The following is a 26,635-nucleotide window of genomic DNA, read 5'->3' on the forward strand; positions in this document are numbered from 1 at the left end:
TGGGATTAGTTTCCGGGTTGCCTCTGGCCAATCATTCTGACTCAGGGTCCTTCCTGGTGGCACATGCACCTCTCTGCCAAGATGGGTTTCAGCGTGAGGGTTTCTGGGAGGCAGGCAGGACATATCACCTCCTCCCTCCTCCTTTCGGCCCATCCCAAATTTTCCTGGTTAGTTTTCGGTGGCAGCACCTTGTTCTTTATTGGGACCTCCTGTTGTGAGACAACTCAGGCAAGTGGTTATCATTGTGTCTGGCCAAGGCTGGCGGTTTTGATCAACAGTTCCCTGACAGAATGCTGGGACACTCCTAAAATCCAAGTTCCCAGATGCTAGCCAAGGGCGAACTTTGTAAGCAGGTCTCTCTGAGGAGAAGCAGTCATCTGCTATGTTAACTCTTTTCAGTACAGGAATTTTATCCCAACATTCTTCAAAACCTATAAATGTTTCTTCAATTGTCCTTTGAACCAGGTTTACCATTTGCTGGTTCTCTTATTAATGAGTTAAAGAAATTTTTGACACATGCAAGCTAAATAAAGTCCAGTCAAACTTAAAAGCTAAAAGATACCAATTCAATATCAAGGTTGATTACTGCACAAGCTTATTTTAGTTATTAAAAAAAGAACTTTGGGGCTTCCCTGGTGGCACAGTGGTTGGGAGTCCGCCTGCTGATGCAGGGGACGCGGGTTTGTGCCCCGGTCCGGGAAGATCCCACATGCCGCGGAGCGGCTGGGCCCGTGGGCCATGGCCGCTGAGCCTGCGCGTCCAGAGCCTGTGCTCCGCAATGGGAGAGGCCACAACAGTGAGAGGCTCGCATACCGCAAAAAAAAAAAAAAACTTTGTATTTCCCTTTCATATTTTCTTACTATCTCTACATTTTAGAAAGCCCTCTGATTTAGATGGCAATCACTTGGCTATTTGTACTTAAGCCACATATTAATAAAACAGGAATGTTTCTGCAGGTAGGTGATAATATAGATTCATTTCTTCTTTGGAATATGAAATCTGAATATGAAAATATTACATCATTGCTTAGGATGAAATTCCCCCAGTTAACTATAAGACATATAGGCCAAAATTTAAAGTGATATATATCCTTTATATATCTGTAAAGTTTTGAGCCCTTAAAAAAGAATAACCTTGATTTTAAGTTCAAATATAACATGCAGAATATAATATATAAAGTAATAGCTTTATTTTGAACTTTATTATGCTTCAGTCATTTCTCTAGTCATTTTAGATTTATTTCAATAAACATTTTCCTATATCTTGTAAACTGCATTTTAAAATCAGAAATAATTTTGCAAATCTCCATATACAATGATACCAAACAAAAAACAAAAAAATCAAGTTTTATTAGCAATTCTGGCACAGTTAACATAAGCATTAGAAGGTAAACATCTCTTGAATAAAAAAATAGGAAATATTTTAATGAAAAAAATCAAGGATTGAAGGAAGGAGAACATTTTTCAAACAGCAGCTGGCACTTTCTTCACAATCTGAATCACTTGTGCAAATACACCATTAAATACTCACATGATATCTACAAAGTAGAGATAAGAGAAACAAACCTTCTAAATATCAGGGTCCTTCATCTGTTATCCAGCTTCCATCTTCTGGATCCATTACTTTACATTCCAACTAAAACTGTGATTCTAGTTAACTACAGTTGAAAGCTTATCAATTAAGTCATCAATAGTGTAAACCAGCAGTTGAATGTCTGCTTTTTCCTTCATTCGGTGATCACTATTCTTTCGGAGGATGACATCTACATCTGTGCTGACTACTCGGTCAGCAACCTGCATGGACGTATGCCATGGTACAATGTCATCCTTCATGCCGTGGAGCAATCTTATAGGGCAGTTCACAGGAATAGGACTATGTAACAAGCAGTAGTGCTCTGCTTCTTTAATGACACTGTACTGAACGCGATAAAATCCTTCTTCACTGTATTTTGATGGCATGGACCACACACCTTTCATCTCTATTTCCTTTCTTACCTATTGGGAAAAATGAGGAAAACAAAAGTATTTATGCAACATTAACACATACAATAGTCTTAATTCAAGAAAAGCAGTCTTTGAAGAAGGGGAAAACAGATAAAAATATAACGATGATAATTATCAGTAATTAATTACTATGTGCGAGGAGCTGTGACAAGTATTTTCCACATAGTATCTCATATGATCCTGATACTATCTGTTCTTATTTCATTTTTACAAAAGAGGATATTAAAGTTAGAGTAATACATATGTTTAAAGTTGAAAGGTAGTTAACTGCTGTAACTAGGATTCAAACAGATTTAACTAACTTTAACGTGTAATATCTTAAAAATCAGGTATTGCTTCATTCCAACTTGAAAGGGAAAATGAAGGGGAGAAAAGTACAATAATTTCTTGGAATCAGTACAGGTGGCATTCATATTACATAAAACCAAATCTTGGGAATAAAAATTGTTTACATTTAAAAATCATGAAACTAAAAGTGCATATACGAGAAGTTAGTAAAATGGGGATGGGGTGGGAGAAGGAGAAGAAGAAAGCATAGTGCTAAAAAAGAAAAGTAAGACAGTGGTTATTCTGGGGCAACCATACACACCCAATTTTATCCTGAATATTAAAAAAATGTAGTTTTTGCCTTTTAGAGTTCTATGGAATGAGAAAAAATTTGTTTGTTGTTGTGGATGACAAAGAAGTCTTCCAAATACTTCCTGAAAACTGAGCATGGTATCATTTCTACCCTTAAAATAAAACGCTGGGTATTCTTTGATTCTTGAAGAATTTCTATTTTTTACATTATAATTTGTCTTAAACAATTTTTCTAGTTAAAGTAACATATACTCATTATAGAAACGTGGAAAATATAAAAAGCATAAAAAGGGACTTCCCTGGTGGTGCAGTGGTTAAGAATCCGCCTGCCAATGCAGGGGACACGGGTTCAAGCCCTGGTCCAGGAAGATCTCACATGCCGCGGAGTAACTAATCCCGTGTGCCACAACTACTGAGCCTATGCTCTAGAGCCCATGAGCCACAACTACTGAGCCCTCGTGCCACAACTACTGAAGCCCACATGCCTAGAGCCTGTGCTCCGCAACAAGAGAAGCCATGGCAATGAGAAGCACACACGCTGCAAGAAGAGTAGCCCCCACTCGCCTTAACTAGAGAAAGCTCACACGAGACCCAACGCAGCCAAAAATAAATTAAATAAATAAAAAACAAAACAGGGCTTCCTTGGTGGCGCAGTGGTTAAGAATCTGCCTGCCAGTTCAGGAGACACCGGTTTGAGCCCTGGTCCGGGAAGATCCCACGTGCCGCGGAGCAACTAAGCCCGTGCGCCCTAGAGCCCGTGCTCCGCAATGAGAAGCCACAACAATGAGAAGCCTACGCACTGCAGGGAAGAGCAGACCCCGTTCGCCGCAACTAGAGAAAGCCGGTACACAGCAATGAAGACCCAACGCAGCCAAAAATAAATAAATAAATAAATTTATTAAAAACAAAACCAAAAAACTCTACCTTTTTTTAAAAAAAAAAAAGCATAAAAATAAATAAATCACCATAATCCTATTTCGTGGATATAACAACCATTATTATTCTGGCTTATTTCCTTCCAGTATTTTTCTATATGTGTTTGGTTTTTATATATACAATATGTAAAACACTTAGCTATTACAATTCATATACAGTTTTCAGCGCTGGTTTATTTATTCAATATATATATTTCTGGGTTTTAAAAGATTCTATTAAAAGTTTTTAAAGGCTGCATAATTGTCCACTATAATGCATCTAAGATAATTAACTTGACCATTCCCACACTGCTGAATACTTCCATGAACATCTTTGAACATAAAGGTTTATATGCATATAATAAATTCTTTGGAAAGATTATCACAACTTGAACTAGTAAATCAAGATGTAAATAGCTTTAAGCCTCTTGCAACCATATAATATGAAGGGCATTTCTGTCTAGAAAAACAGATGGACATCTTATCAAAAATAAAGAAAAATATAAGGAAAGAAAAGCTACATACAACATATTTCAAAAATTTTGTATTTAAATTTTCAATGAAAACATTATGATTTTTCCACATTTAAAATTGTTGACTTATTACAAATACAAAGAGGCAAAAATGAATTTAAACAGTAAAATATGTATGATATAATCTGTGTACTTAGGAATTTTAATGTCTTTTATAAAATTCCAAAAAGATTTGATTCAGTGTAAAAGCTGTATATCTGAAACCTAGACTTCTAAATATCTATATCCAAATGATTTAAAATTAGTGGAAGCCTAAAAAAACTATAAAATATATGAACCTATATTAGTATCATGGGGTACTTTGCATTAAAGCAACATATGAATCAAATATTTAAAGTAAAAATGATATTCTGTTACCTTCAAGCTACTCATGACTGTTCCTGAATTGGTAATTTCAGTAATAAGAACTTAGTCTCATTGATTATTAGATGAAGTGGGAACTATGTTAATTACTGAGACATAATTAATAATAGTTGTATTTTAAGCATCATTGCCCACCCCAACTAGCTCTGTTATCTGCTATTGAGTTGAATGAATATTGTCCATTTGAAGAACAAACTTAACAAAATCTTATATGTCCCAAAGCCTCAGAAAGTACAGAAATAGCAAAAACAGTATTAATCAGAGAAAATGTACAATATACATAATTTCTACACCAAGAAGAAACTAACAAGGCAATGTGGCTGTGAAGCTTAGACTCCAACAGCTGTGCAACCTGCCTGACGCCCTCTACTGTCCAAAGAAGCAGACAATGATTAGAGTTAGTTAAGAGGTAAGTCAAGTTCCTACATAATGAGTAATGCTGGGTCTTAACATTCCCAGGGCTAAAGAAGACAGTAAAAACCTCCACCTCCATTCCCTTGACACTGCTAGTACTGGCTGTCTATGTGGAGAAGAAGAGATAGTGGTCCTAGTGTCTCTGCTCTTTCTTTACACATGCTTTTAAGTTAATAAGGGTCAACATGTTTCTGTTTAAGGATTTTTGCTGGTCTGATTTAGGATTAGCAAAGATGTACCCTGATTTGCAGGCTATAGATCTTCTCAGTCACTTACAGGGTATCTACCATATCTTCCCTCTGAGTGACGGATACACACACATAAAAATAAATGTACACAGATCTTGTCATTTACCAATAACCTCCCAAAATTGTTTAATCAATTCTTTTCCAGTAGGCCATCTTCTTGAAATAATTTCCTATCATGAGAAGCACTGCATGACTGAGTTAGAGAACAGAGTAAGGGGTCCAAGGTTTACATGCAGAAGGATACAATGGTAGGAAAAATTAGCAGCATGAGGACATGGAGCAACCATGTATAAGAAACAATCAAGAACGTGAAAACAATTCAGAAACAGGAGGTAAGTGCAAAGAAGATCAGCTTTGTAATTTCAGCTCTGATAGGAAATCATATGAAGAACCTGACTATGCAGACAATGCCATTCTTAAGGAAATGGAAAGAACAATGTGAACTAAGAATAAACAGAACAGAGAGTACATGGCACTGAATTCAATGCCGAACTTGAGGCAAATTCAATGACATTCCACCATTCAACACCACACAGGCTTTTTTTCTTTTGCTTTTCCTCCCCCTCCTGCTCCCCCACTCTGTAGAGCAGTGGTTCTCACACTTCCCCTGCGGGCTTGGTTAAAACAGATTACTGGGCCCCACTCCCAGTTTCTGATTCAGCTGGTCTTGGTGAAGCTCAAGAATATCCATTTCTACAAGTTCTCAGGTGATGCTGTTGCTGCTGGCCTCGGGCCTGCACTTTCTGAACCACTGCTCCGACTGTTTTTCTTTCTGCTAGGGTCTTAGTCCCACAAGTGAAATTTAGAGCCCTAGGAAACATATGCCCAAGGAGAACTTAATTGATTGCAAAACAAAAAAACAACATACACAAAAATAAACAACTATTACCCACCATTTTTTTTATCCTTGCAGACAACTGAAGTCCTTAAACGTATGTCCAATAACAAAGTATAATAAACTAATTCCCTTCCCAATTATTCCAGAAACCTCATTTCTATCATGAGTTACTGAAGAACAGGCTAATGGTGAAAAGCACCTTCTTTTTTTAAAGGTGAGAATTAGGAGTAGAAAAAGAATGCTAACTTAGTATCTAGGCCAGGAATGGCAAGTCTCATCTCCTGTGTATGACTGACAGTGTGTGCTCAGAGAACTCTTCTGAGAGAGAATCTGAGGCTTTCAGGCTAAAAAAAAAAAATAGTTTCATAATTGATTAGCCGTCTTAACATGGTCATAGAATAGGTACTATTTCCCAGAAGCCACAAAATAAGACTAAGAGTTCCAAAAAGAGATCACGATGTATAATTCAAATAAACAAATGTGGTTAATAAAATGTTGCTAAAACAAGAAATTTAAAGTGTGATTTCATTCATGTGGCTCAAATATTTGGCAAAATGATTTGAAGTGACTGTGAAAAAAAGAAAACCTTAAACAGGAGACCAAATAGTTAAAGAAGGCAAAGAAATGGTATACAAAAAGGCAGTTAAGACAAAATTTGGGCCAGTGTAACAAGTCAAAGGACAGATGACACATGAACAAAATTCAAAGAGGGAGCAAAATGACAGGAGGGATACACGGAGGTTGCCTGGGACTTACCTCAACAGGAAGCTGATTAAACTGTGTCACTAGGCTATCCACAGCTGTCGCTACACCAATAAGAGCAACAACCTTTTGTGGCCGTGCGATTGCAGCATGAAGCATAAGCCATCCACCGAGGCTAGATCCAACTAGTATCTAAAAATAAAAACATGTAGTTTTAAAGAGGAATTTCTTTTTCTTTTCTGTAAGGCAGTGAATAATTTCATAGAATGTATATACTTTCTTTCTCTATATTCATTGGCTCCCAGACCTTTAATATTTGGCACAAAGTAAAATTAAGATTATGATTACATTTTGTTAAAGTATTAGGTTTATAATAGAGAATAAACTAGACAAATAAAATTTGTAAAATGAAAAGTAAAATGCTACCTTCGTTTTATGAGAAAGTGAAAATAATAGAACTGATTGATTTGATATTGAAATATAAAAATGGATTGTTAAGACATTTAAAATATTAAATAAATTTTCACATCTAAAGAAACAGCTCAAATGTCATGAGGTTGCAGTCAACAATTATCATCATATTTAACAAAAATAGTCACCTGTGGTCCTTCAGCTAAGTCATCAATTATAGAAAGAACATCTTTTCTCCATTTTCCCACTGTGCATTCTTCTAAGTTACCATCTGAATTTCCAACTCCTGAGTAATCAAACCTGGAAAAAGAGAAAACATATCTATATTTAGATATCTATGTATTTGCTTCTCTAATTTTTAAGGAAGACAGCACATTAATCATTATTACAATGTCTAAAATATATTAAAGTAAAACTGTGAAGTCAATATGTATTTCAGCAAATCCTACTGTCTTAACCTTCAAAGATCTCTCATAGCCACTTACTTTCTCACCTCCTCCACTGCTGCCAGCCTGGTCCAAATCACTATCCTCTCTTGACTGAACTAATGCAAGTCTCCTAGTAGATCTCCATTTTCATTTTTCACCCTCAAAGTCTATTCCCCACACAGTAGTCAGTGATCCTTTTAAAACAAAAATCATGTCTTGCACAAACCTTCCAAAGGCTTTGTATAATCTTCAAATAAAATCCAAAGTCCTTACCATCCTCTAGCCCCTAACTACCTCTCTGATCTCATTGCTTACTGTTCTCTCTCCCTCCCAGTTGTATCCTTACTTTCCTTTTTGAAGTTAATGGAATATAGCACCCACATTCCTGCCTCAGGAGTTTTACAACAGCTTCTCCTTCCATGTGGACTACTCTACTCCAGATATCCACTCAGATTGCTCCCTCACTTCATTTAGGCCTTTGGCTCAAATGTTACATCTCCGTAAGTCTTCTCTGACCATTCAACCTAAAGTTGTGCTTCTTTCATCATTCTCTAGCTCCTTACCCTGCTTTATTCTCTTTATAGCAAATATTGCTACCTGACAATATACATATTTGATTATTGGTTTGTGGTCTATCTCCCACACTAGAATGGAAGCTCCATATGGGCAGATTGTTTTGTTCACACTGCTTTCCCAGTGCCTAGATCAGTCCCTTGCACATGGTAAGTGCTAAGTGTTATGTTTACTCAATTAGTAGAAGGAAAAGAGAAGTCCAGAATCAAATTCATCATCACTAGCTCCTCTTCTTGGTTTTCTTTCCTTCCAACTTCCTAGTTCCCCAGGCTCAGAGTCTGTTTGATCTGTGAACTTTACCTCTCCTTCAAGGTCTCAATTCAATAAATCATGAAGTATCATACCACTCCTGCAGACTGCCCTAAACCCTAGTCATACTGAACTACTCCCAATTCCTGGATAAGCCCTTTCCTAACTTTGAGACTTTGCATGCTGTTCCACTGCCTAAAAAGCCTTCATTCCCCATTCAAACTCCTAGTCATCCTTTAAGTCATGTCACCTCCTTTGAGGAACTTTCTTTGACAGAATGTGTCGTTTAGTAGTAGTAGGTCACTTTCTTTGTACCCAATTAACACTTTTTTTTTTTTTTTTTTTATGTGGTACGCGGGCCTCTCACTGTTGTGGCCTCTCCCGTTGTGGAGCACAGGCTCCGGATACGCAGGCTCAGCGGCCATGGCTCACGGGCCCAGCCGCTCCGCGGCACGTGGGATCTTCCCGGACCGGGGCACGAACCCGTGTCCCCTGCATCGGCAGGCGGACTCTCAACCACTGCGCCACCAGGGAAGCCCCCAATTAACACTTTTCATATTGTGTGTTGTAATCAAGTTTTAAATATATGTCTCTGACTAGAATGTCAGTTCTTCAAGGGCAGACTGTTTTATTTCAAGTTTGTTTTTCCGCAGGGTATAGAACACTGCCTGCCCTGTACTATCCTCACTCTCTCATTTTTTCTCACATGCACCCCTTTCTCCTCAGTTTGGTAAGACTGGTGTCTTGGTGCAGGTCTTTCTCATCTTAAACCTCCCCTATCACAGCAGCCTCCTCATTGTGTCATTCTTTCTCCAAATGGACCTACTTTATACTGTCAGGTTTTGTCTGACACATTGTATTGATATGACATTAATTTCAATGCCTTCCTGTGATATATAACATAAAAATTTAGTGCTTTAGCCTGTTTTTAAAGAATGTATTTTAGTCATCTCAGATTGACCTTTTATTTCTTCTGATGAAACTACTGCTTTAGTCAAACTGATCAACTTGCTGTTCCTAAAAAAGACTACGTTTTCTGTCTCTGTTTTACGCTTCACCCATTTCCTTCAAGTGGAATATCTTCTCTCATCACCTTCATTACTAATATCCCCTCTCAGAGCTTAGTCCAAATGAAATTTTGCTGGAAAGACTTCCCAGACAAGCTGAAAAAAAAAAAAAAAAAAACCTCTACCTAATGAAACTTGGATAGAATTCACTTTTATTAGCCACAATCATTTTATTATATCCTGCTCTACAAGACAGCTTATGTATTTGTGTCTCATCATTCCTATTAGACTGTAAAGATCCTAGAGGGGAAATACCGTCATCTTATTTTTGTTTCTGCATTCTCCACAGTGGCTAGCATGTGAACCTCACACACTGAGTACTATAATACATATTAAATGAATAGAAGTAGAACGTAAAAGTATAAAGAACTATTTTATTTAAATTTAAAGTTTTCAGTATTTTTCTGATTCTTAAAATCTGGTGAAAACTATTAAATCCTAATGTTTTTCGTGTACTTGAAGAATATATATGTGATATATAGTGTATACTCATTTTCTTAGAGATAAGGGATTAAAAAGTGATGGAGGGACTTCCCTGGTGGTGCAGTGATTGGGAGTCCGCCTGTCAATGCAGGGTACACGGGTTCAATCCCTGATCCGGGAAGATCCCACATGGCACAGAGCAACTAAGCCCGTGTGCCACAACTGCTGAGCCTGCACTCTAGAGCCCACGAGCCACAACTACTGAGCCTGCATGCCACAACTACTGAAGCCCGTGCACCTAGAGCCCATGCTCCACAAGAGAAAACACCACAATGAGAAGCCTGCCAATCGCGACAAGGAGTGGCCCCCACTCGCCGCAACTAGAGAGCCCGTGTGCAGCAACGAGGACCCAATGCAGCCACAAATAAATAAATAAAATAAAATTTAAAAATAAGTAAATAAAAGTGATGGAGAAAGAAATTAAAATTAGGTATGAAGTGAAGTGGTTTTGGATCCTAGGGAAATAGCGTAACAAGGCAGCTACTGAAGTCTAAATCACGGTTATTATTTCTCCTCAATCCAGGGGATATAGAAGACAGATCAGGGAGAAGAGGGGAGAAAGACACCAACTAATTCTCCTTTAGCCCCCTCCGTGGGCAATCACACATCTCTACTTGCTGTATTTTGTTTACAGTTGCCTTCCAACTACATGGTGAAAATGCAAAACAGATGTAGAGGGCCTTCAAAAAGGAAAATATAAACATTCAGTGATACTAATAGGTGACAATATAGTTCATTCTTGCTGAACCCTAACCAAGTGACAAAGATAATTAAAAAACATTCAGCAGTTTAAAACTTTTAAACACAGTAATGCAATTCTGTCTTAGCAGCCCCAATACTCTGGAACATATTCCCAAATCTAAAATTTTATTAGAAATAATTATGAGAGAAGACCAGCCCTAAAACCATGTGTTCCTGAGCTCCGACTCAATCTTATTTTAGGCATGGTAGCAGGATATTAAAAAACCATTTACACAGAACCGTATGTACTATTCCTTGTGTAATATACAGAACTAACCATTTCCTCATTCAAGATCTAAGTTTCACAGACAAAATCACAACAAAAGTAAACTGAGAAATTGGGAGTATAAATAGAAGATAAAATCTCTTATAACAAGTTAAAATGCAATCAGTAGCTAATAGTGATTAGATTGCAATGAAGTTTGATGAAAGCAAATAAAAAGGAACCTGATCAAATTAAAAATTGTAACGAAGGGCTATACTTTATAAAGTTTTATAAAGATACACTTAGGCTACATTTTAATACAGTATCACATAATTGTCTGTATACATTATAATTTCATCCTCATTACTTAATATACCTTTAAAAAGAAAATTTATTTCATATGCATCCAAAATGCAGAAAACCCCCTTATATGTCCTGTAGAGAGCTAGGAACTGGTTATAGCTCTCATAGTCTCAATTTAAATTCGAGAACTGATAAAATGGGGATTTCTTGAGTCAAATTCTTTTGGGGACAAAGAAGGAGAATGGTGGCAAGTTTTCTGATATCATCATGTTTTGCTCAGGGTAGTCCTCCCCTTCCTGGATAGCTCTTCCTTCTTACCCAAATCCTAACTATTTTTCAGTGTTCCTTTATAAAGTTTTTTCTATCTACTTCGACTCCTAGTTTTCTCTCACCTTATACAATTTAGTATCCGGCTCTTTGACATAATCACATTTTGATGAATATTTCTGTCTAATTTCCCATATGTATTTTATCTTGCATTTCCCCACCCTGATTAAAAGATCCTTACAGGCAATGACCATGTTTTATAATTCTTTGTATATTTCACAGCACCAGTATAGTGCTAGAAAGTCTACCTGTAAAAAATACTCTAGAGTTCTGATCATGAAAATGAAATAATTCAGTTAATTTGATAAGAGGAATAAGACAAAATTCATACAATTGACATAATTTTTGCTAATATATTGAATAGATAAAAGTCTTATTTTTAATTCTAAAAGTTTAAAAATATTTTATTTCTAATTATTTTTTATTTTATTTCTAAAAGCTGTATTTTCTAGACCTATTGAGTGGATGTTAGTGAAACTCTTCTAAAAACTAGATAAATAGATTTTTAGGTTGCTAGTGCTAGAAAAGAATTCAGAAATTATCTTTCGTCCAATCTCCTCCTTTTTATGATGAAGAAAATAGGTCCAGCATTTATTAACTGACTCATCTTGTCAGTTATTGCTAGCATTAATTCTAGAGCCCATGTTTCCTGAATTCCAGGCCAGTGTTCTTTTTACTAAACCATACTATCTCTTCTGGCAAATCAGGCACTAAATAAATGATTGTTATAAGTAAACAAATCTAATAACAATGTAAACACATGGTTTTAGCAAAATAATTATCAGTATGAAATATTAGGAACTGTGAAATCAAGTAGTAAACAACACATCTCCTTATTTATGCTTATACATATTCAGGCTACAGAAGTGAAAGAAAAGAAACTCAGTGGAAATGCGAATTATACAATATTAATTTTACAATACTTTTAAACACATATATTATTTTAAACTACATATTTTAAAAGGAAATAAACAGTGGTCAAATAAATGTCCTTAAGTCCCCAAAGGAAAACCACAATATAATTACGAGATTACAAGAAAGCCAATTAGTATACTGGTTTGTTGTCATGTTAGAATATTGTTTCTAAAGAGCTAAGTTACCACTAGTTTTTTTCTGCCACATTGTTGGTGTGGCACAAAGATCTTTATTTATTTATTTATTTATTTTTGTTTTTTGTTTTGTTTTGGCAGCGTGGCTTGTGGGGTCTTAGTTCCCAGACCACGGACTGAACCTGGGCCCTCAGCAGTAAGAGCTCGGAGTCCTAATCACTGGACTGACAAGGAATTCCCCACAAAGACCTATAAAAAAGGCCTTTTAAAGGCTGCACTTTACAAGAACCCTAAATCACAAGATGAAAGTTTACAGACCATTAAAATAAATTAATCTATAAAAATGCTGACATTTGTTCCAGTTGGTTAGAGCAGAAGTAATTCTCTACTGCCATAGTAAATGGTAGTAATATTTTCTCTAAAATGTGTTGTTCCTACCTTATATAGGCGTGACCTAGAGATTTGCAAAACTCCTCAATCGCCAATGCTTTTGTACCATTCATATTAGACATATAGCCAGGGATGAAGATAATTCCTGGACTTTTGCCTTTTAGTCTCTTATAAGCCAGGTTTGGAAGGTCTGGTCGACTAAGGAAAGAGATTGATGTCTTTTGTCTGCAAGCTAAACAAAATACACAAAACATAGTTTGCAAACACAGTTTTTCGAAAACCATACATATTTTTAATCTTAACTTTCTTAACTCATCAAATTGATGTCAAATACTATTTCCATTTAATAGAAAAAAAATACAGATGTGAAGTATTAAAGTCACAAGTCTGTGCATGGTATCTTTTAAAATCATGTCACAATCAGTGTCTTCTCTGAGCAAGGTCCAATCAGGATTCTTCCAAAATACACAATGAGAAGGAAATTTGAAGGCAACAAAAGACAGAGAGACTTGTCAAAAATGTTTTTCTGTTGCTCCTATATCATCTGTCCCAAATAGTATCAATCAACATTCAGATTTACCTACACTAGTTTTAGCCCTTTCTTGTGAGATTTGTCTTCTTTAAAATTTTTTTTAATGTTTAAGGGATTTCACATCCTCTACTTTTTAGTGGGGAGGGGGAGAAACAAGTTTGGTCTGCCCTTGGGAAGTTGTTTCAAAGGTAGAGGTGCTGTGCCCCTTTTATTACTGATTCCCTCTCCACCCATAAAATCATGGGCCATGGTAACAGCCAATCGTGATTCCATATCTGCTGAGGCAGGTTCAATGAGCAGTTTCTTTACAAGTAACCTTGAATAAGTGCATGATAATACCATTTTTGGAAAAAGATTTCTCATAGGACTCCCAATCACTGTGTTTTATTTGTTGGCCTGGTTTTCTGTGAATGGTACACACAAATCTTAGTTCAAGTACAAAGGCACAATGGGTAAACCTTACAAGATTGTTCCATTTCATTATTTTTAAAGTTCCTTCCCTACTGTAAAATCAATACTTGCTCTGAAAAAATGTAAAGACATTTTTAAAAAAAAAGTCATTTATAATCCCACTTTCTTCCTCCAAAGAAACTAGGCTTGTGTACTCCCTTAACAGTCTTTTTCTGGACCAACGGAATCTCTTTTTTATTACATGAAACCTTTCTCTACTTTATTGTGGCTAATTAAAACTTCTCAGTCTCTTCCATGTAAGCTAATAAAGTTTTCCTCATTTTGGATTTGAGAAGTTGATTTTTTTAAAAACTGAATTGAAGCCCTTAAAGCTATCCTTTTTATGTGTAATCCTGTTTCAGAGTTTCAATGTATAGTGAAATATGCCAAATTTAAAACTTTTAGTGAAAAACAAGGCTAGCAGGAGCCAGTTATGTTGGTTGACAGATTGCAGCAGCAAAAATTTCATTTCCCAAACTTCCTTCATATCCTCTCTTCCATATTACTTTCCAACAGGAAATTCTCCATGAGATAATTACAATTTGTTTAATCTTGGTGAGTTATAAGTGGCCAGGTTCTTAACATTATATCCGTGAAAGATCTTCGTACTGTAAGGATTAGCTCAAAGCCTGGGGCATAAGTGTTCAATGAATGTTTACTAAACAGTAAAAGAGTATCATATTCTAGTTAATGTAATGACATACTATACTTTGCTAGAAAAACATATATAACAGCCTTTTGGTTGTGTACAATTAAATGTAAGTTAAACTGATAATATGCTTAAAATTTTTAACTCAAAGGGTATTTGCCATGACAATTCCCATTCCAAGCACTATGCATCTGACAGCTGTCTGGCAAGGGTGTGAACACAACAAAACAAAAAAATTAAAAGACATAATTCAGAAAGACAGACTACATATATGGGAGTTGGGAGTGGAGGTAGGGTGGGACGGAGAAGAATCAAGCACAAGGAACGGAAATACTCAGGGGCTCTAATTTTTCGTCCAAATTCTAGTTTCCTTTGTAGAGTAATGACTACGGTTTTTACTGGGCTTTGATCATGGAAAAAAAAAAAGAACAAAAAACTAGAAATTAGGCTTGATAACGGCGTTTATACTTTTCCAAAGAAAATGTTCATACTTTAAAATCGCTCAAGTCAAGGGAGGGCAGGTCTAAGCATCTTAACAGTCACGATCTGTAAACCCTTTAGAACTAGCAGAGAAGAGCAAAAGCAACTAATAATCAAACGCATTAAATGCACATCTGAATGTTTCCTAATGTTGGCGCTTAACAAAGGGGAGGCGGGCAGAGAGGATCCTTAGACTGCAGAGCGTAACGCCACAAACGGCCCGGGCTGTCCAGAATACCCCAGGGCCCGGCAGAGCTCTCCTCACAGCCTTCACCAGAATTGTCGAAAGCGCCTAGAACTGGGGTACTGAGAACCGGGGAAGGGCATTTCTGAACGGGGCGCCAAAAACGCATGGCACAGGAACTGCCGGAATCCGGGACGTTCGAAAGTACGCGTCCTACTCCAGCCTTTCGGACACTGACCTGGGAGCCACCGTGGCGCCCGCTCGGCCTTCGGTGCAAGTAACGTGCTGAGCCCACGGTGGAAGCCGAAGGAGACGGCCATCCAGCCCCACTTGCGACAAGGTACCCAAGAGGGCAGACCCACCCTCGCCATCTTCCCGACGGCCCCTGCGCCCCGCGCCGACCTACAAGAGACGCACAGCGCCCAGAAACTGAGCTTGCGCATGCGCCGCCCTCTGGAAGACGCAACTTGGTAAACAGCGCCTGTCCGAGTTTCGACCCCCGGAGAGCGCACATGCGCAGAGCGTCGTCGCTCTTCCCAGCCTTTCGCTGTTGGGCTGTTCTGTCGGGGAGGTGCGGTCTGTGAGTTTGGGATGTTTTGAGCGCCCTCTGTAGGCTGCTTTCTCGGTGGGTAGATACCCCAGGACTGGAAGCGAGGAGAGGAACCCCACCCATCGTTCCTAGATAGGAAACCATCTCATCATCCCGAAGACAGTAGGGAGCTGAAACATAAAGTGCTAGGCTTGCTGCGTTACAAGTAGTTCTCACCCCCTGACAGTTTTGACCTGTACCGGAAATGGTTTGAAGATCTGACCTTAATCCTGCTTGTATAAACGCCTGGAGTGGAATCGAACATTCGCCGCTCCTTCGCCCTTTTAAAGTTTGTTTTAGCTCTTTGTATGCCTGACTGTTGAAATACTCTGACCCCTGTCTCATACTATACGCAAAAATAAATTCCAGTAGATAAACGGTCTCAACAGAAGAATAAAACCGGAATAGTTCTGTTCACCCTGCTCCTAGAAATGATAAGAAAAAATATATAATTCCAATAAAATTGGCCAACAGCTGTGATAGGCAGTTCATATATGTAAACATGATTATCAACCTCACTAACTGAAAAATTGGAATTAAAAAAATAACCCATGCCGTTTTTCCTACCCATCAGATTGGCAAAAGTTAAAAAGAACAACTATTGTTCTTTTTAACTTTTTTCCGGCAAGGAAGCTGGGCAATGGGCACTCATGTATGGTTGGTGGGAGGGTATACTGACAAACTCTTTTTGTCAAGTAACCTGACCACCTATGGCAATTTAAACTATGCATCATTTTCAATGCCCTTTGACCCAATGGCCCCAATTTGTGACTATCCTATAGAAAATACTAGTTTATAAGGATGCATATTATCTACTAGAGCACCATTTTTAGAGGCAAACAGAAGAAAAAAATGGAATGGCCAATTTAAAAAAATGGTTGAATAAACTGTGGTACAAGGCTTTCTGGATTCCTGCTCTGACACCCTTCAAAGCAATTCTTGGAGGCCTCAAGCATCAACAAGTAAGGACTAGTTTTTTTTGTTGTTGTTTGTTTTCTATTTAAAAGTTACCATAGCTGGTTTAATACTGGATACAGTGAATCCAGCCTATCTTTGGAGTCTTGAGAACCTGTCCTATTAGAACATACCAGAAAAGCTGGATAAATAAAAACTTAATAGATCTCTTTCTTGAGAGGTGTATTGCCAGAAACGCCTCCTTGACAGCTGCTTGATTTAGCAACTTTCTCCAAAAGCTGCTGAGCTATTTTGCTAGTTCTCCATTAAGTCTGTTGTAGACTCTAAAGTGACTAAAATCACTAAGGAGATGCCCAATGCACATCACTTCAGCATCCTTTGTATCTTAACAATAAACACTTCTCCCTATGGTTCTGGATATTTGCAAATATTCCCAATCATTCCTGTCCCTGTTCTGTCCCTTTATTTTTGCAGGTCTTCTTTCATTTTATGTGCAGGAAAAAAAAAAATCTTACTTGTTCTCATAGTGGGAAAGGCACTGCACAAAAAAAGCAGGTAAACCCATGGACCATTTTCTCCATCCACCTTCATCAGTATAACAAATCAGGAAAAATTGTAGCTAGAGTCAAGTGAAGATGCTTTTACTGACAGCAATGGGCCTGAAGTAGACAAATTTGTTTCCGTTAACCTACTATCAATGTTGCCTTCATTGACAGGTGTGAAAGGACATACTGTAGAGGGCGGTTTCTTCCTCTGAAATCTGCTGCCTTGTTCAGGGAAACAAATGATGTCCCCACCAAGTAAAGCCTTAGAACTTTAACTTCATACCTGCATGATTTTTTCCCCATCAGAGAGAAGGATAGGTAAACACAGTCCTTCAATCCCCAGTAGTAATTGCATCTGTGCAATTAGACAAAAAGATGTCAGGTTTCTCAGGGGTTATCTCATTTTGTTAGCAACAGGAATGTGTCTAGAGATATTTCTGATTACTTCAGTTTATAAACTACAAGTCATAATGTTAGCACACAACAACCTTTATGTCGATTCTACAATGGACTTTTGCTGATTAATCCATCCCCTGTCATGTAACCAATGGGTGACTTCCTAATGAGAGATGAGTTTATTTTCAAATGTGAAATCTGGTCAATATTTTAATCCAAACTCAACATATTTTAACACACATATTGGAAAGGTTTACTATATCATGCAAGGCATAAAGTTGATTAGAATATCTTTACAATCCTATGAAGAGGGTAAAGTACAGTTCAGAAAAGTTATATCTTTACATTAACCAACAAAAGTTTAGCAATTGTATTTCACTCTCATTACAGGGTTTAGGGGTGATCTCTGAAAAAACAGATTATAAAAATGTCTTCTGCAATTGTGATTTTGTCCTTCACTGTTCAAGTAAAATCATGTGTCATCCAGTTGCAAAATCTTATTTTTGGCAACATGTATACAAACCACTGCAAATTAAAAAAAAAAAAAAATTGTACCCAGGCAGGCCTGACAAAGATTTTACAGACGCTTCTAATCTAATCATTTCGCTTGTTCTAGTAAGTAATGTCATTATTTTCTGCTTCTATTCTTTTGCCAATGTGTAGAAAGAGTACATTCATACTTACAAACGCACACAACATGACAAACCAGGATAAATGGCATTTGAAAATCATTATAAAAGGACTTTCCTGAAGTCATTTCATTCAACAAAAATTAATTTAACTCTAAAAAACAAAGGCTAATTGTAAAGAAAATACATAATAAAATAGTACATTACAGAGTACATTAAGTTGAACTTCATTTGCCTTTTAATGGAATCACAATACTTCTGTAAATAAGGATTTTAATTGGTCTGTTCTTTGGTGAAAACAGCTGTATTTCATAGTTACGTCATGTGAGGCTGCAACAAAGAGAAATCAGATAATATAAAGAAAATCAGCTACTGGTTGCCTTTATTCTCAGTACTGGGAATGGAGAAATCTTCATCAAAATAGCTCCTAAGTATTCTCTTTATTTTAAATTGCCCAATGTGACAGAATGTCTAAGACTGCTTCTTCCGAAAACACACAGCTTTTTGTTCTTCTTTTACAAAGAATAGTTTGCTATATATGTACAGTAGCTTATGCTGGTAGTGATTCTTCAAAGTCAACTTCCTGGGCACTTGTTGGCATCCAAGTACCATTTTAAAATGTAGAATAACACTAACTGCAGTTCATCACTTGAAACTACTACTGTTAAACAAAGGTGATATCAAGTCTTTGGTTTTGGTGTAGTACTTTAAAAGTAGGGCCAAACTCCTCGTACAATATATTCCCTTCCAAGCCCTTATTTGCTTATATTTATAAAATAACATTCAGCAAAATACTCCTTTTTCAAAAAAGCCAGTTGATTACCAGTAAAGTCAATGCCAATGATTTGGGTGCTAAAATAATTTCATATTTTCCAAGTACATATAGACACTTGTAAACGGTTTAGTTTATTTCACCAAAATCAACAATTGATAAAAAAGAATTTATAAGAAATGTTCCTGTAAGTGATGCTATTTACGAAAATAGTGTTTTCTTTCTCCTAGGTGCTTCAATTCTTTGCTATTTATGATCAAGCTTTGAGTTATTTATGCTCAAGCTTTGAATTAAAATCCCTTCTTTCCCTTTTACAAATGAATTCCTGTTTATATGAAAACAGTTCTGAGTATCCATAGTTAAAGGGATGGGTCTCTTGGGTCTTTCCACCTGGTGTTGAATATGGCTTTATTCTTGTAAGAAATTATTGCAGTCTGCCCTGAAGTGGACTATTGCGTTAGTTCACTACAACAAGAAGTGAGTGTAACCTTCCGCCCCAGTAACTATAACATCCATCCAGATCCGCATGGCTTCTGGCGATGGGGCCACCATATAGTAGATTCTGTCATGCGTCTTGACGCTAAAGGTGAGTAATGGATTAGGACTCTAAGAAAAAAGGAAAAGAACATAAAATAAAATCTTGAAATTATAACATTAAATATAACACAGAGATATGTGAAGGCTTCTATGTAGCTATTACTTCTGTTCTAATGTAACCTATTCCCTCGCCCTCAACACCTTTCTCAAGATTGACCATATTTCTGGCCTTTCTGCACAAGAACTCTCACAGTGAGCTCACCAGTAGTTTTAGCAGCTACTTGAAAAGCTCCAGCAGGGTATCTAGCTGATAGTGGGTGCTCTAAAAATAGCTCAATAAATGTTATTCTTAGCCTTACTAAGATGTTTCCTTATGATCTTCCTCGTAAGTAGGTAGTAGCTCCTTCTTAGAAGCCTAGCAAAGAGTTACTTGGCAGGGTCTCCCAAACCAATATATCCAGAATATTTTCTCATTTTGTCATGATTTATTTTTTCACAAAAAGATCAGCTGCACTAATTACTTTACTTCCATGTTTACTTTTCCAGCACCATTCTGATCATATCTACCCATTATGTCAGAATAACAAATCGAAATTAATTAGAATTCAAAAAAATACCTTTTCCCCTACTTAATTATGCATTCAAATCATAGGAATCTGAAATTCAATGTTTACCTTATTAGCATTCTTGAGGTGATCATAATAGACTTCTTCAATGGCTTGAAAGTATATTACTCCTTTTAATTTAGCTTCATGCTTGTCTGCAATGGTAGATGAGTGTTAAAACAAATACTGTATCACCACTGATGGACAGGAAAAATTATAATTTCATTATAACTATCATCATTAAAATATTTATCTAGCATTTAAATTATCTAAGATTAATTAAGATAACCTAGGTTAGTACATTAGCCACACTCTATCCTGAAAAAAGAAAAAAAAAAAGGTTGGAATTAGCAACCCTAAACAAAAGAGACCAAGTGACTTTACTCAAGGCTCTTCACAAATTAGCAGTCAAAAGGTAACCCAGAATACTGACTGTCAGGTTAGCACACAAAGTGTAAACACCATTGACATCAAGATAAATTATTTCCCCACATTCTCCAAGATAGTAGTTGTAATGAAAATATTAACATGCAGCTCTGTTGCCATGAAATTTGTAACAAGTGTGTTTTTTGATTTCTAATTTAAAATAAGATTCTACTTATGTTTCTTTCCTATCAAATTTCTTGTCTAGTATACTTGATATTTTATCCTGTTCTCAACAGAGTTTCATGTCAATAATTTAATGTCCTTTCATTGCAGCGTTTTCCAAACCGCTTCCAAAGATTTCATCAGATTTGCCATAAAAACCAAACAGAGCATAAAACGAAACAAAAACAAACAACCAAACCACCGACCAAACAGCATCACTCTGTGGTGCCTAATAACACCAATATGTTCTTGAGACATTTTGTAACTTAAACTCTGCAGGGATGATAACACATGCAAGCACATTAAAGAATCTCAAAATGATGGATGAGGATACAGAGAAAGAGACTCTATCATACCCTGTTGGTGGAAATGCAAATGAGAAAGTCTCTTTTGGGAAGTCAATTTGGTCAAACATACACAATGAAAAATGCCAGAATTCTTACTCAGCAATTCTGCTTCTAAAACTGTATCGTACAAGACCTACTCATGCACGTGCACGTGTATTTGGGTTCGTTAGAGCACTAGCTGCAAAAGATCTGCTGGAGCTTTAATAGGGAACTGATCTAATGCTAGACCAGCCGTACACTGCAGTCTACACAGCCACTGAAAAGACTGAGGTAAATCTGCAAGTGCTCAAAGAGAAAAATCTTGAAATACTGTTATGTGAAGAAAGGTATGAACAGAGTGAATGATTTGGTCCTAACTGTATTAAAGAAGAAAGAATACCTATATGGACTGAAACATACATGAAAAGGAATGGAGAAAGTCTGAAAGGATATTTCAGGCTTAACAGTGTTAGAAAAGGTAGAACTTTTGTGATGGGAAGAGACTTACTTTCATTATATAGACTTAGTTCCTAGGGAAACTCTGTTTTAATTAATACCATGTTTGGTGGGTTTCCACCAGTTTCTGTGAAAGAGGAGGTCAATGTGTCTCTCAAACATTTGGTGGAAAAGGTCCTGCAATAATGAATTCATGGGAAAACAATAATACTTTGTTTTTTGGAAACAGAGGTAAAAAAAAATCTGGAGATAAAAGTAAACCTTGTCAGTGTTTCAAAGCAGGCAGAAAACTGGGGAAGAAAACTTTTGTTTGTAGGGGACTTCAGATATGAGGAAGAATCTGAAAAATACAAGCTAAGGAATGAAATACAAATCCCAGAGAAAAGGAGCAGAAAAGAGTGAAGCTGTTTTGTCTGAGTTATTTTAAAATTTTATTTTTGGAAAATTCTGGCTGAGATTGTCTTTGGAGACTAGCATGTAGCAAAGTTTTGTTTATGCATTTTGCAGACACTAAATTGGCATTTATTACATAGGCATCTTTTCTATTGTATTAACTAAAGAGACTGTCTCTGGATTCTTATAAAACCCAAGGTCAGAAAGCCCAAGAGAGGCAACCTGTGAGGGTTAGTAGACCATTTACTTCAGGCCACTTGCCCCTGTAGCAACTGGAACCCCACCCAAAGAGCCCCTAACTGAAAGGCATGTACCCCCTGCCCTTTCCTCACCCCGATTCTGGGGCTCCATTGCCACTGTTTCCTTTCTTCCACATGCTTCTTGGTTGCTCACACCCCTATTCATAAACATACCCTGACCTCACACTACAGTTTAAATGACTGGACTGTTATTTTTTATTACCTTGATACACTTGGTAACAATTCCCAACAATGCTCATAAATGCTGATACAGTCACCCCAAGGCAGGGTCTCTTCATAACCTCTAGTCTGATTCTCCTCTTACTCAGCAGTTGAAAAGAGGGCAGAGCTATTCTTATGCTGCTAATGGACATATTTCATATGTGATCTACGTGTAAATAAGGGGCTTCTTAATAAGTAAACCGGTTACACAAATACTCCTGTATTTATAGAAGATTCAGTAGGGTATTGTTCTCATAATCCATCATTTAAAGAATTCAAAAATATTCCGGTCACTTAATAAATACTTACTTATTCACTAGTTCACTGATAAGCTTCACTCTCTGTGCTGAAATTGTCATTCTAGTATATAAAGTACAGTTGAATGACTGTCAGTTAAGCTGCCTAATTGTGTGTGACTTTAGAGCATATGACCATAGAGAAATAAATAGAAACCTTTTTTTTCTGATTTCGCGGTTTAAAAGATAATATTTTGGTCTAAAAACTAAATTCCATTTAATATTTATTTGGGCTTGAGCTTATTTCAGAACTAGAATAGACTCACACTTTTTAAATAACATAACTTTTATTATTTCTAGAGGAAATTCATATCAGGTGGACCATATAATCTGAATAGAAAATAATATACATCTATCAAGCTAATATTGCCATTAATTCTATTACTTATCACTCTAATTATTTATTCTGAATTTCATTGCCTTTGTTCTTTAACAGAGAATTCCTGATTTGAATATATCACTCAGATTTTTTTTATCACCCACCTGCATAATAAGAGAAGGTGCGCTTGTTCCGATCAAAAACAAACCAACGTTTTTTCCAAGTTTTAATTTTTCCACCCATTTTGATGAGGAATCCTCTGCAGGTCTTCTCTGTGATTGACACATGATAACAGGTATCAATATTGTGGCCAGCAGTCTCCACGTGGCTGCGCAAATCAAAGTCTTCCTTCCGGATAGGCAGATAACGGGTCAGAGGTCGAGCCTGGAAAAGCACAAGCCCATCTCATCTATAGCTAATTATTTGTTTTGTTTTAGGTCACAGATGTTTAGAAGTGAAAGTGAACTGAAAAGCCTAAGTGTTAAAATGTCCATGTGATTATGAGAACTTAAGCTAAACATTGTCATTTGGAATCTAAAAAGAGAATGGCATTTTAAGAAGGATGCTATGGTATGGGGGGGAAAATGTGGATAAACTCAGGCCAACAGATTCTATTCCTTGAAATGGCCAGATGAGAAAATGGAAACATGTCATTTACCTTAGCTTTAACAGAGGTACTTAGCACTTAAAAACACAGGGAAATAAGGCATGAAGTTATCTGGGCTGCTCCTTACAGATGAGGCCTCCTCCTCTGTAACGTATCCAGGAGTTCTCCCTGCCACAACTCAACAATAGTTCTCCTTAAATAACCGCAGACATGACACAATTGACTGAACATTATTTAGTAAGTCCAGCCCCCGAGGATGTATGTACATGTCGGCTTGCATACACCCTGTGATAGAAATTGAAGGCAGAGATGGATGTTTTGAAAAGTGAAGCTAAAATAAGGTAAGAAGTGGAATCAAAGCTGTACCCAATGAACTGTCCAGGACGAGACACTGAAGAGATGTACATAGATGTCTTTTATTTTACTATGGCCGGAGTAGAGGTTCATCGAATCTAGGAAGCACATATTGCCACGGGTAGTATTTCTAAAATAGTCTTTTATTTTATCCTGTTAAATAACCCCACCCCTTTGCCCTGGGGGAAAATAACCTAATCATACACTTGGAAGCAAAAGTTATAATTGGGATTAAAATAGAATTGTGCCTTTTGGTTTTGGCTTCAGATATAAAACAGGCATGGATGACCTTTACACTAAATCAAAATGTGACAGAGGTTTGGCATAATGAAATAAAATGAACAAGTTTTACTTTGTATTTTGCCTTTATTTTGCCTTTGATTTTGTGGTACTTTGACGTTAGACAGATGCCACAGATTTACTGAGCCCTCGAAGCACATGAGGCCTTAAGGCGAGTCTCCAACTGTTGTACTTCAGACTGCCAGCAACTGTGAGGAATAAGGGAATTGGTACCTTTTTCCATGAAGTCTAGTAAGCTTTGGTAAAACTGATTTGAACTTTAAATTACATAGCACTTAAAATTTTATTTTAGTTTCTCAGGAAACATACATTATGTAAGCAGTTCTAGTGACAAGAACAGAGATTCAGACTCTACTGACTGAGATAGGAAGTCAAACAAAGTGGATGGTTTTCCTGAGTTTTGCTTGAGTTCAGGAATCCTGTGCACATGTGTGTGGACTGATGCAGCAAAGGGGAAACGTGTGACAACACAGTGGTTAGGAAAAAAAAAAACCCAGAACATGAACACCACCACCTAAAAACCGGGCTGGTAAAAGTATCCTGTTCTGGAGTGTTTGCTTCCAAAAGATGTCTTAATAGAATCCCTTCTCTTTCTCAACTTAGTTTGGGTGTTGTATTTGTTTTCAGTAATGAATCCAGCTGCATTTTCAAAGCTGCTCAAGAAGACATTCTCCTTTTAAATATACTACAAAAAAATGAGTAGAAGAAAAAGTGTCTCTCCAATCAAAATGTGCCACATATAACTAAAGAAAAATATCATTTTGTTAGTAGTTCCCAGTGGGTTTTGAAATAAACACACATTTTTTTTTGTCCATTAATGCACATCTTTCTCTCAGCCATTACAGGTCAAGGGCTAATAGGCAGCACAACCAAAGGCATTCTCAGACATAGCATGACCGTCTTCTGAAAAACGACCACCAGGGGGCAACCTACTCCAATCCATCCAGATTGACCAACCAACCTGTGCCCTTTGTTTCTCCCTTATTTTTACTTCCTTTTCAATTAACTTCTGCCTCTGGCTGGTTTCTTCCTGCAATCGTTTTTCCAGGAGTTCTCGGCGTCGTTTTTCTTCTTCCAGAGCTCGTTTCTTGGCTTCCATTTCCCGTTCCTAAATATCATTATGCAGAAAAAATTTTCAGACATACTGGTTATACTTGAATGATTCCAATACGAAAACAAATAATTCTCACTATACAATTCCTGATTTTATAGCCCAGTATATATCTAAGACTAAAACACCCGTAATCACCATTCACAGAACTTTCAAAAGCATCCTGTGCAGAAATGCAACCACTACATTTAATTAAAAATGAAATATTAAGTGAAACACAGCTTGTGACTCTATTCAGTCATTTCATACTAATGACCCCATATATTAAAAACTCTCCATTTTTAATATAAAAAAGGCTCACTAACTGTGACCCAACACCAGTCACAACTTTTGGCCTTTCTTTGATGGCCGTAGGTCCTTCCAATTCCTGTTGTTGCTCTGTGGCTTCCTGGCCGACGGTCACAGAGGAAGTGCCCAGGGAAGTTAGAAGAGGAAAGGAGGTGCCCTTTCAGGCAGGATGCAAAGGCATTTGGGGAATTCCTAAGGAAGTTCAGATTCTGGCTTGAAATACAGTCACAATAACATGGGAGTTTTAATATTACAATAGTGTCTTTACCACGAACTGGCAAGGCAGAGAGAATGCGTAAAGACCTGCCATTCCTCCTGTTCCCCGGCAGGCAAACAAAGGCGCCATTGAAGGGAAAATGTAATACAAAGCATTCATTTCAGTTTATGTCCACACAATATACATTTTACATTATGAAAAATGGTAGTGCAGTAAAGAGCCGTAGAGAACATCTCTCTAACGCCCTCACTTCTCAGAAAGGAAAATGGGGCCAGTGGGAATTCCCTGGCAGTCCAGTGGTTAGGACTCTTTGCTTTCACTGCCGAGGACCTGGGGTTCAATCCCTGGCCAGGGAACTAAGATCCCACAAGCCATGTGGCATGGCCAAAAAAAAAAAAAAGGAAATGAGGCCAAGAAAGGTGGAGTGACTACTCCAAGATCACGCTGCTTACTGAGGCCTGAAAACAGTTTCCCAGTGTCAAGTGCAGGGCATCTTGAACTACTACATGAAAGATATTAGGCCTACCCTGGATTCAAGAAGCCTGGTCTTCTCTGCATGAGCCTGCTTCAGAAGTCTCTCCATTTCTTCTATTCGGGCAATATTTGAAGTGCTGGCACTGAAGAAAACACAAAAGCCTTTCAAGAATGCTGCTTCTTACTGAGGTCTCTTCAAACACACACACACACACACACACACACACACACACACACACACACGACAAGATCCAATACAATTTAAAGGATGTTACTTACAAGAATCACTGGTCTGAAGAGGCAAGTCAATTCAACTCTGAAAACTGTAGGTGAAACTTAACT

At 37.3% G+C, this 26,635-nt stretch overlaps 2 protein-coding genes across 11 annotated transcripts in view; both read right to left on the minus strand.

Moving 5' to 3' along the window:
• Nucleotides 1-1,330: 1,330 nt before the first annotated feature.
• ABHD10 (abhydrolase domain containing 10, depalmitoylase) lies at nucleotides 1,331-16,038 on the minus strand. 2 transcript variants are annotated; one of them, XM_004272069.3, is made up of 5 exons: nucleotides 15,354-16,031; nucleotides 12,869-13,052; nucleotides 7,194-7,305; nucleotides 6,649-6,786; nucleotides 1,331-1,994 (listed from the first exon to the last, which is right to left on the minus strand). In XM_004272069.3, the coding sequence occupies exons 1-5, from the start codon at nucleotides 15,556-15,558 to the stop codon at nucleotides 1,650-1,652; spliced, it is 984 nt and encodes a 327-aa protein (XP_004272117.2). In that variant the 5' UTR covers nucleotides 15,559-16,031; the 3' UTR covers nucleotides 1,331-1,649. The 2 variants fall into 2 exon arrangements, with proteins under 2 accessions (XP_004272117.2, XP_033288081.1); XM_033432190.2 differs by lacking the exon at nucleotides 1,331-1,994 and adding an exon at nucleotides 2,001-5,864 and having other exon boundaries at nucleotides 15,354-16,038.
• Nucleotides 16,039-17,497: 1,459 nt separating this feature from the next.
• PHLDB2 (pleckstrin homology like domain family B member 2) overlaps nucleotides 17,498-26,635 on the minus strand; it is a 130,173-nt gene continuing 121,035 nt past the window's right edge. For all 9 annotated transcript variants that reach the window (XM_049710301.1, XM_049710303.1, XM_049710302.1 and 6 more), the window contains 5 exons: nucleotides 26,346-26,436; nucleotides 25,165-25,311; nucleotides 23,107-23,326; nucleotides 20,173-20,258; nucleotides 17,498-19,567 (listed from right to left, as the gene is read on the minus strand). In XM_049710301.1, coding sequence (XP_049566258.1) covers nucleotides 19,427-19,567; nucleotides 20,173-20,258; nucleotides 23,107-23,326; nucleotides 25,165-25,311; nucleotides 26,346-26,436 — 685 coding nt within the window. In that variant the 3' untranslated portion in view covers nucleotides 17,498-19,426. The remainder of the gene's footprint in view (nucleotides 19,568-20,172; nucleotides 20,259-23,106; nucleotides 23,327-25,164; nucleotides 25,312-26,345; nucleotides 26,437-26,635) is intronic.

This window comes from Orcinus orca, chromosome 5, assembly GCF_937001465.1.
Source record: "Orcinus orca chromosome 5, mOrcOrc1.1, whole genome shotgun sequence".
Taxonomy (NCBI): Eukaryota; Metazoa; Chordata; class Mammalia; order Artiodactyla; family Delphinidae; genus Orcinus; species Orcinus orca.

Bases quoted from the DNA above. Each gene is read 5' to 3' on its own strand.
- ABHD10 (XM_004272069.3), bottom strand. From the start codon at position 15,558: ATGCGCAAGCTCAGTTTCTGGGCGCTGTGCGTCTCTTGTAGGTCGGCG. The intron at 7,306-12,868 runs GTAGGAACAACA...CTCTTTTTCCAG, and splicing joins CTAGGTCACGCCTATATAAG to GTTTGATTACTCAGGAGTTG. The intron at 6,787-7,193 runs GTGACTATTTTT...TTTTATTTTTAG, and splicing joins ACTTAGCTGAAGGACCACAG to ATACTAGTTGGATCTAGCCT.